Source organism: Ochotona curzoniae, unplaced genomic scaffold, assembly GCF_017591425.1.
Source record: "Ochotona curzoniae isolate NIBS_2020 unplaced genomic scaffold, NIBS_Ocur_1.0 contig_1302, whole genome shotgun sequence".
Lineage (NCBI taxonomy): Eukaryota > Metazoa > Chordata > Mammalia > Lagomorpha > Ochotonidae > Ochotona > Ochotona curzoniae.
Window position 1 is genome coordinate 5,545,119 of NW_024465035.1, and position 10,029 is coordinate 5,555,147.

Sequence of the window (10,029 nt, forward strand, 5' to 3'; positions counted from 1 at the left end):
GGCAGTACAGCTTGCTAATGCACTAGCTGAGAGAGGGAAGCAGAGAGAGAGAGAGTGTGTGTGTGTGTATGTGTGCGAGCGTGCACACGTGCCTTGGTGGAGCAGGCCTTCCAGCCTGGACTAACATGGGCAAGTGGCTTCAGATTTGCATTGAACGAGGGGGAGGACATGAGGCTAGAACCCAAGACGCACAGGGCTGTGAGTACTGGAAGACAGTGGACTTCAGAAAGGCAGCAAGTCCTTGAGGCGCCAAGCGGCCTTGTGCAGTAGAACTGTGCTGTCAGTGCACCAGCTCCTGGTGACACACGGAGGTGGAACACCAGAATGTGACTGGTGTGGCCGAGGAACTCGCTGTTCAAGTGTACTTAGTTTTAATTTGAACAGAAGCACTGAGGATACGGAGCTCTGCAGTTAGATAAGCCGTTAACTGACTGGGTGAAAGTGTTCCCCCGAGAGTGTTCATGTGCAGGAGACTTGAAAGGAAAAAAAACGGTTCAAGGTTCATAATATTGATGAAACTAATAACATGTAAAGCTGATTGGCAATTCAGTATTATCTCCCAATTTTTGCATAGGGGTTGCGATTCATCCAGTTGAAAAATCCTTGGAGTCATTTACGTTGGAAAGGAAGATACAGTGAACATGACGTGAAAAACTGGACTCCAGAGTTGCAGAAGTATTTAAACTTTGATCCCCGGACAGCTCAGAAAATAGATAATGGTAGATACCTTTTACATTGTAATGTCTTTTTAAATTTTAATACCATTTATTTGTTAAGTGACATGTTTTAACAAGGATAAATGTACTTGGTGTAAGTCATTTATCATTAACACAGACATTACTTTTCAGGAATATTTTGGATTTCCTGGGATGATCTCTGCCAGTATTATGATGTGATTTATTTGAGCTGGAATCCAGGTCTTTTTAAAGAATCAACTTGTATTCACAGGTAATTTTTATACATTGCAGAATGTGCTTTTTATAGTGTACCCTCCACTTTTTGAAATTTTAAAATGTAATGGTTAATTTAGAAAAATAATCTTTTTTTGGTCATGCCCACCCATCACTGTCTTGTAAAAGTTGTTTTCTTTATACATTACATGATTATAACAAAAGCTTTAAACAGTAAAACAAAGCCAGAACATCCGGTAGTTTGTTATTGACACATTTTAAAAGCGGTGTAGTGTTTCAGTTCTACAAGAAATGTAATTACTTCCTTTTTTGTTGACTTTATCTTTTAGTACTTGGGATGCTAAGCAAGGACCTGTGAAAGATGCCTATAGCCTGGCCAACAACCCCCAGTACAAACTGGAGGTGCAGTGTCCACAAGGGGGCGCTGCAGTTTGGGTTTTGCTTAGTAGACACATAACAGACAAGGTACTGATACCCTTTAATGAGCTCCCATCCAGAAATTCTTTTCAGTACGACCATAATCAGACCAGAAATACATAATTTGATTATAGTTCTGTTTTATTTATGTGCCCTGAAATTATTGTTTTCCTAAATAACAGATATTTTGCTCCAATGAAATTTCTACTTTGTGTGTAATCATACATTTTAAATCTTGTTCAAACATCCTCTCTAAAGATGTGAGGAAGCTCATGATTTTCTTGAGTGAGAGTTTTGGGATTGATTGTAAATACTTTTAATATTATACTGAAGAAGAGTTGAAAGTTGTCTTTATTCTAAGAAAGCTAACCATAATTTTTTAAGACCTCAGTCTTATTTAACCTTACTTAGTATTTGACACATTATGTTTATCTGTTGATAGCTCAATTCAGAAAGTGTTTTTACAGCACTGTGCACTGACAGAACTGCTCGTAAAACATCTCTGTCTTGTTGACACTGGGTGGTATGTTTAAGCCAGTTTTCTTAACCACATGGAATTCTTTGTGATTTTAGGATGATTTTGCAAATAACCGAGAATTTATTACAATGGTTGTATACAAGACTGATGGGAAAAAAGTTTATTACCCAGGTATGTTCAGTAACCAAGCAAACCCTCAATATGCAGTACGTTTTTATTCCCATGAGTAAGTTGAGAGAGTGCTTGAATCATCCTCCACCACTTGCCCAGGCCATCAGTAGGGAGCTGGATGGGAAATGGAGCTGCCGGGACTCTAACCAGCACCCGTAGGGTGAAGCTCAGCCTCCACCGCACGGTGCCGGCCTCACGTACTTCTGTCAAGACTGTCCTCCCTGCCCTTCCTCCCACACTCCCTGCAGCCTGTTGAGGACCCAGCCTCAACCTTCTCTGTGTCAGCCTTTCCAGATTCAACCAAACTGAATCCGGAAATACCTCATCCTCAGCATATCATACTGAAGCTGCTTTGCTGTCCCATGCAGGAAACAGGAAGTATTTCAAGGCCATGAGGAACAGTGGTGAACAAAACAAAATCCTGCTTTCATGGAGTTTATGTCCAAATTGGGGAGACAGATAATAAGAGAAAGGCCAGGGTGTGTGTGTGCAGAAATAAAACAGGGTTCTTGTGTCAGTGGTTGATTAGCTGCTTTGACCGAAAGGACGTGGAAAGCCTCCTCTGAGGCGGGCTTAGAGGGACTCTGAGTGATGGAAAGATAGAGGGAAAAGCCGCACAGGCAGAAGGAGCAAGGGCAAGGACCCAGGGCCCTGAGGACGATCGGCGGGGTCGAGGGACAGAGAAGGGCTGATGTGCCCGGGCGGTGTGGAGTCTGCAGACAGGAGGGTGTGCAGACTAAACCACAGAAAACCGAGGGTCCATATCAGGAAAATGGTGTCATCTGAACATTTCTAATTGAACAAACCTAAAAGTGGAAGCAGAGAAACCATCTGGTGATTTTTAAAAAGATTGTTTATTCTTTCATTTGGAAGGTAGTGTCATAGAAGAGGAAGAGAGACAAGGAGATTTTCCATCCCTGGTTCATTTCCCAGAAGACTCAGCTAGCCAGGGCTGGGCCAGGCAAAAGCCAGGGGCTTGGTGCATCCAGGGGCCAAGCAAGCAGCTGGGTCATCTTCCACTGCTTTCCTGGGTGCTCCAACAGGGAATTGGATTAGAGCAGCCAGGACTCAAATCAGTGCCTATGTGGGGTGCCAGCGACACAGCTGGCAGCTTCAACCACTTCACTGTAATGCCAGCCCCCATTTAGGTGATTTTTTAATGTGCGAGAAATGACAGTGCCTGAACTTGGGGTGACAGGAATGTGTTTGGGTCTCAGTAGGGTAGAACTAGTTGATGAAGAGGCAGAGAGGAATCAAGGGTGATGCCTTCATTTTGCTTTAAGCAATAGAAAGGTTAATGCAGTGAGCAAGACAGGGAGAGGGCAGGGAGCAGATCTGTTATAGAATCAAGTCTGAAGCTAACTTTTGGAATGTTCAAATGTAGACAGTTGGAATTTTTAAAGAGTTCTGAAGTGAGGTTATCACTGGAGTTATAGATGGAGGCATCTGAGGCCTGGACTGGGCCAGTTGCCCATAGATAGATTTGTAGGCACAGAGGTGAGCATCCTGGACCTGACCCCTGACACCCTCACAAAGGACAAGATTTTACAAGTTCCTTGGAAGACAGAGTGAAGCTTCGATAACTCGAGCTAGGAAAACACTCTAAGAGTGACCAGCTGCACCTCTCGCTGTTTGGGAGATCCGTAGGATAAGGTTGGAGATAGGACTTGGCATCCTGTGGCTTTCTTCTTGACAGATGTGCCAGCAAGCTACTGGATGGGTTGGAGGAGCAGCTGCCGACCCCTGGGCGAACTGGTGTGGACGTAATCCTTGCCCGGTCCAGGACGGGGCTCCCCTCTGATGCTTTGAGCATCACCTACTGCCTCTGATGTGAGAGCCAGGACTCGAACCCAGGCACTTGGTGCAGGATGCAGGCATCACGTGGTCAGGCGTTCACCGAGTCTGTCAGTCGATGTGCCTTAGTGCTGAAGTGGGCAGTTGGGAGAGTTTGTTTTGTAAAATAGCTGATTAATGGCCAAAAACATTGAGCAGTGACACCTGTGTGTGTGTGTGTATACCTTTGTGCATCTTTAAAAAATGTTTTAATCTCGGAAGAAAAGAAAAGTTGACCTTTCAGAAGACTGCAGTGCCTGACAAGCCACAGGGCCTTTTGTCGTCCTCCCCGGACGGGCTCCGAAGGCACGCAGGCCTGCTGGATGCCTCACGGGCAGGCCTCCCCTCGGCCCTGACGGCCGACGTGGTTGTACTTAAAGCATATCTACCCATTGCATTGCGTTATTTCCTCTAGTGTCTGTGAACAAAAAAGAGTCTCCCTTTCTGTAAATGTGTTCATTTGCAGCTGACCCGCCTCCATACATTGATGGGATTCGAATTAACAGCCCCCATTACCTGACTAAGATAAAGCTGACCACGCCGGGAACCCATACTTTTACCTTGGTGGTATCTCAGTACGAAAAACAGAACACGATCCATTACACCGTCCGGGTAAGCCAGCGCATGGGGCCAGTGCACACAGCAGTGACTGTTCTGGAAGAGGAACTTTGAAGAAAAATCCATTGTATTTTTCTACAGAGGTACTTGAAACATGTCATGGAAATATCGAGTTAGGATTTATTTTGTTGCAAGAAGTTTGGATTCAGCTTTTTCATAATATACATTGTCCATGAGTGTTTCAAAGTATCTTCATGTTCATCAGTAGTAAACTGTGCCTTCTGTAGAAAATGATGCTTTCATAATATTTTTGTTTTGCATAATATTGAGTAATTTTTAATAGTTTAGTCCTAAGGTAATGTGCTATGTTGGACTGATAAATTCAATTTTAAAGCAAGGAGTAAAAACTCTTAGCCTATGTAATACTCTTTTGACTTGGAAAACATTTTGAACTTTTCAATCTGCGGTGAGCCTAATGTTCTGGTGTAGTTGGCACGATGGTTAAGAATTTGTTCTGGCTAGATTTGCCACAGATGAGCAAGGCCCCCTGGACAGACTGTTAAGTGATGGAAGGGCCTTGGTCGATGAAAGAGCCGGTTGGTTCTCTGACGCAGAAGCCGAGGCTTGGATACAACGCGGTGCGTGGTGCGCCTGTCCGCCCCCGCCCCCAGGTCCGGAAGCCCAACTGGCTTGATTCTGGACTGCCTGCAGCGTAACAGCTGGAATATGCCAAGCGCTTTTTAGCCTTCCAGTACATTCTGTTACCACGTTGATGTTTTTCCAGGTATCCAGTTTCTGAGTCTGATCTTTTCCTTTTTAAATCTAGGTGTATTCTGCGTGCAGCTTTACTTTTTCAAAGATCCCTTCTCCATACACCATGTCAAAACGGGTAAGATTATTTCTCCAGGTTGCAATCTGCACATTCTTTTAGAAATTTAGGATGTATTTTCCTCTTTCTCATTTTTGGCTTCACATGTAACAGTTTATCACAGAGCAAACATCCTGGGACTTGAGTACCAGGGCCGTGGCAGCAGCCCTCCGTCCGGGCTGGATGTAAGTCTACAGTGACGGCCGGAAGAAGTTACAGGCCTGGGGCTGAGCCTCAGGTGGACTGCAGGACCGACTGTGTGGGACGGCTCTGCAAAGTCAGCTGGGAGAATGGCAGGGATGCAGAGGGCCTGTTGGCCTGGAGGCTTTTTAAGACAGAAGGGAGTTATGTCTTTAAAGTGAAATTGGAGGATATGAAATGTTGCTAATGCAAAAACTTTTGGTGTTTCTAGATTAATGGGAAGTGGAGTGGACAGAGTGCTGGAGGATGTGGGAATTTCCCAGAGACTCATAAAAACAACCCCATCTATCAATTCCACATGGACAAGCCGGGGCCATTGCTGATTGAGCTTAGAGGACCAAGGTTTGTGACGTGTAACTTCCTCAGTGATGTCACCAAAAATGAGCTCGAAGGGAGGGAGCAGTTTGGAAGAGCTGTGTGCGTATCGGGACGTTTGGCTGTCATAGCAGTCTCTGAGTCCGTGTGAACGGCGGCACGCCCGTGGAAGAGCAGTGACAGGTCACGTCCCTTGACACTCTTCCAAGTGGATTCCACTCCCACACGTGACCAGCCAGGCACTGTGGCTGCTGGAAGACACGGGTCCCTCAGAAAGTTCCTAGGAAAGACTGTCTAATTCTGTTTTTCCGGGAACTTTCTGAAGTAACCTTATAGGTGAAACAAGGAGCTAATTGCTCTTTTGTGTTTAATTTCTGCAGAAATTGAACATGTAAAAAATGTTCATTGGCAATATGGCCTATTCATATCTTCTGTTTATTTTTCTGTTGTCCTTAATTTAAAAAGTATGCATAAGGATACTAACTTCCACATACATTTGCAAATATTTTCCCCAGGGTTCCATGTTTTTCCTCATAGATAAAACTTCTTTTTTTCCTTAAGATTTATTTCTCTGACACAGAAAGGAGAGATGCAGATGTTCCATCCACTGATTCGCTTCCCAAATGGCCGGGCCTGGGCCAGGCCTGAACCCGAGGCCTGCAGCTCATCCACATCGCCAAGGGGTGCAGCAGGGCCTGAGGCACTTGGTCCCACTGCACTGCCTTCCCAGCTCCTGAGCAGTGAGCTAGCTCAGCAAGGGCGAGAGTGGGGCTCCGAGCAGCACCCACTTCTGAGATGCTGTGGGCTTAGCCCGGCTAGCCCACCACGCCTCACCGCTAGCCGGGGCATTCGTTTTACAAGCAGCACCTGTCCTTTCCGGTTTCATTTTATGTAAACAAGAAATCTTCTCCACATAGGAGTTTTCCACCACATTTTATTCTATTTTGGTTTGATTTATATTTTTAAATCCATACATGTATTTTAGTATTTGATATAGAATATAATTTTTTCTGTGATTTTGTGACTTCCTCACTAATCAGTCCTTCATTTCCTACTATTTTGGGGCGAGTGTCAGCATACTGTTTCTAGAAATTTAGGTTTTATTCCAAGGTTTGTTTTCTTACTCCATAGGCTTTTATATTATCCTTTTTTTATTATTACATCTTTTTAATTTACATAAAAATATATTTTATTTTTTAAATTAGCCCTTGGGGAGCCTGTGATAAAAATAATCTTACTTCATTACTCTATGGCATGATTAAAACATAGTATCTGAGGACCAGCATGGTAGCCTAGTGGCTAAGGTCCTCGCCTGGCAAGTGCCAGGATCCTATATGGGTGCCGGCTCTAATCCCAGCACTCCCCTTTCCACCCAGCTCCCTGCCGGGGGCCTGGGAAGGCCCTGTGGGAGACGGAGGCTCCTGGCTTCGGGTTGGCTCAGCTCCAGCTGTTGTCATTTGGGGAGTGAAGCAGTGCATGGAGGAAGGATCTCTGTCTCTCCCCTGTAAATCTGCCTTTCCATCAAAAAGAAATCTTTAAAATATCCGCAGCCCCCATAACTCTCAAATAAATTCTTTTTTTAGCAAGTCTATAGAAAAATGAAAAAGGTCGTTCTGGAGCAGAAAGATTGGAAATCAGGCATTGCTTTTCCACGCTAGCCAGTGTCTGTCAGCCTTAAGCGTCCGGATAGCAGTGCACCTGCACTGTGGCCGCGGGTGTTTACACCGTGTGCTGGGGACTGTTGAGTAATGGAGCGATGCTGTTCATTTGCATTGCCAGGCAGTACAGCGTTGGATTTGAGGTTGTAACAGTATCTTGGGCAGGGGATCCTGGCCCTCATGGCTTCCAGAGGAAATCCAGTGGTGACTTCAGGTAATGGCATTTTGACTGCTTTATCCAATTTAAAATGGATTCTTTGTGGCGGCATCCTCTGTAAAATCTTGTTCTTAACATTTCTCCGACTACAACAGGTGTGGATTTTGCTACCTGGAATTGGAAAATATACCTGCTGGAATCTTCAATATCATTCCCAGCACTTTTTTACCTAAACAAGAAGGTCCTTTCTTCTTGGACTTTAATAGCACGATCCCCATCAAGACAACACAGCTTCAGTGACGGGCTCCTCCCCGAGCTGAGCGTTCTGTTTGCCCAGCATCCACTCTGTGACGAAGACACAGACCTTCAGGATGAGAAACAACCATGGAAAGGAAGTCACAGTGGAATCTGGTGCCTGTCGGGGTGCTGGGCACAAAATGTAGACAGACTTCCCTGACTGGCCTGCACGCGCTGTGGACATGGTTGTGTGTGAGCAGAGCTGGCGGCTATCTAGGGCCACTCTGTGTTCAGGAGTGCACAGGATGGAAGAGGAGCTGGCTCACCACTGGGTGCAGCTTTGTGGGAGGACAGGGCACGAGAACAGAGAGGAAGATGAAGGGCACAGACTCCTTGAAGGCAATGCAGCCACTGCAGTGTCCCGAGATGTTCCCCTAGTCACGGCCCCCTTTTACAGAGCATGTGGTAAGGTAAACCTGCTTTGTGTTAGCTCCACTGTACACCCCGTACAGAAACTGTAACTTTGCATTATTGATGACATTAAATGTTTACTGTTGTCCAGATGTTAAGAAAGCCTAAAGCTTTAGGAAGTGTTGATTAGCTTCGCATGAAGAGGCTCATGCTTAAGAATGCAGGTTCTGGCCCCTAGGTCCCTACATCCCACAATTGTGTATCAAGGACTGAGGTACATTGGCTGCTGATGCAAGTAGTTACATCTCATAAAACTGCTCCAGAGCTTAATGCGCAGCACTTTGAAGAAAATAATTGAGAATTTAATGTATGGTGATCGGGTAACTTAGCGTTCGGAAGAATTTGCCATTAAGTCTCGTGTTGTATAAACTGGCCAGTTGTTTATATAAAAGCTCATCAGAACAGAATACCACCTAAGATTTTAAAGGTCTGAAAATTAAGAGGGTGGGATTTTTCATTGTCTCTACTTTATAATTATCAAAAACTTCTTGTATTTTTATTGCCTTTAATTAAAACGTTTATACTTATGGAAACTGCTCGTTGAGCTCTGAAGTGAATGGTGTCCTTGGTGGTGGTCAGAATATTTGCATGAAAACATGCTTAGCAAAAATACTTTAACTCAGGGAGGTGCTGGGTTATTCACTGGTGGTAGCTCATGTTAGCATGCTGATGGCTAGGTGGATTAACTTGGCTGCCTCACTGTGGGCTTCTAGAACCTGTAAAGCACACAGACTCTGCATTAAACGCACACGACTTGAACCTTCTGTTTAAGATCCGTGCGGGCGCACCTGCAGTAGGACTGCTCCCTCCCTCTGGAATCCGTGGAGGAGACTGCCATAGTGTGGCCTTCTCTAGCAGAGCTGCAAATGCAAAGAGGCCACCAATGACATCTGAGAGGAAAGAGCCATCACACAGATGCCAGCCAGAAGAGGGACAAGTCCCACACTTGCCCGCTGCAAGACAGGGCAAAGAGCATCTTGACAGAGCAAAACTGCTGACATTCCGCTGTGCGGCTGCAGGTAAGAGCCGCAGGGCGCCCGGGTCGGGGGGCTTGGAGAAGGATGTGAGGCTGTCGGCAGGAGACCCCTGGGCCGGCTCCTTTGCAGTTCTTGGTCAGGTTTAGAAATGTATACATATTGGAAAAGCAAAGTTAGAAAGCGCTCTTCTGTCAGCTGGTTCACCCCCCAAGCTCGAGAGTTAGGCCAGGCCAGGGCAAGGAGCTCGGAACTCCATTCAGGCCTCCCTGGGAATGGCAGGCGCCCTAGCACTCAGGCCTTCTGCTCCTTCCCAGACACATTAACAGGGAGCTGTGTCAGTGTAGGGCAGCCAGGACTGGAACTCATGCGCATGTACGATGCCACTGGCTGTTTAGCTTGCTTTGCCATAGTGCTGGCACTGTTCACCCAAGGTCCGTACATGCAAGGTGGTATAATTTGGTGCTGGTTTGGCCTGCAGCTGTTAATAGATTCCCCTGTCCCCTCCCATCATCCTCTGGCTCTTATAATTTAGGATTTTCCCAGTTTCAAGGTGTGTAAGTAAAGGAAAGATTTGTTTGGGCTAAAGCAGTAACGGAAAATTTACTTGCAGAGTTGCCGAAGGGCTACTGGCAGGCCATAAGATGCAGCCAGCCGAGAGGGCTTCCCACGGGCCCTGCGAGTGCAGTTCTTTCCTCTGTCTGGTGGCTGAAGGAGGTGCTGCTACTAGTCTTGTCTACAGCTGAAGAAAAACAGGGAGACAGCTGCAGGAGGTGAGGC

General features: G+C 45.8%; 1 protein-coding gene across 7 annotated transcripts in view; it reads left to right on the top strand.

Moving 5' to 3' along the window:
* The window catches only part of CAPN7 (calpain 7), a 29,080-nt gene extending 19,828 nt beyond the window's left edge, over positions 1–9,252 (top strand). For 2 of the 7 annotated variants that reach the window (XM_040963058.1, XM_040963066.1), the window contains 9 exons: positions 575–719; positions 849–948; positions 1,241–1,376; positions 1,902–1,977; positions 4,277–4,422; positions 5,195–5,257; positions 5,649–5,779; positions 7,532–7,624; positions 7,723–9,252. In XM_040963058.1, coding sequence (XP_040818992.1) covers positions 575–719; positions 849–948; positions 1,241–1,376; positions 1,902–1,977; positions 4,277–4,422; positions 5,195–5,257; positions 5,649–5,779; positions 7,532–7,624; positions 7,723–7,867 — 1,035 coding nt within the window. In that variant the 3' untranslated portion in view covers positions 7,868–9,252. Of the gene's footprint in view, positions 1–574; positions 720–848; positions 949–1,240; positions 1,377–1,901; positions 1,978–4,276; positions 4,475–4,507; positions 5,023–5,194; positions 5,258–5,648; positions 5,780–7,531 lie in introns of those variants that run through there. The other 5 variants (XM_040963087.1, XM_040963114.1, XM_040963076.1 and 2 more) reach the window with 4 other exon arrangements.
* Positions 9,253–10,029: the final 777 nt, after the last annotated feature.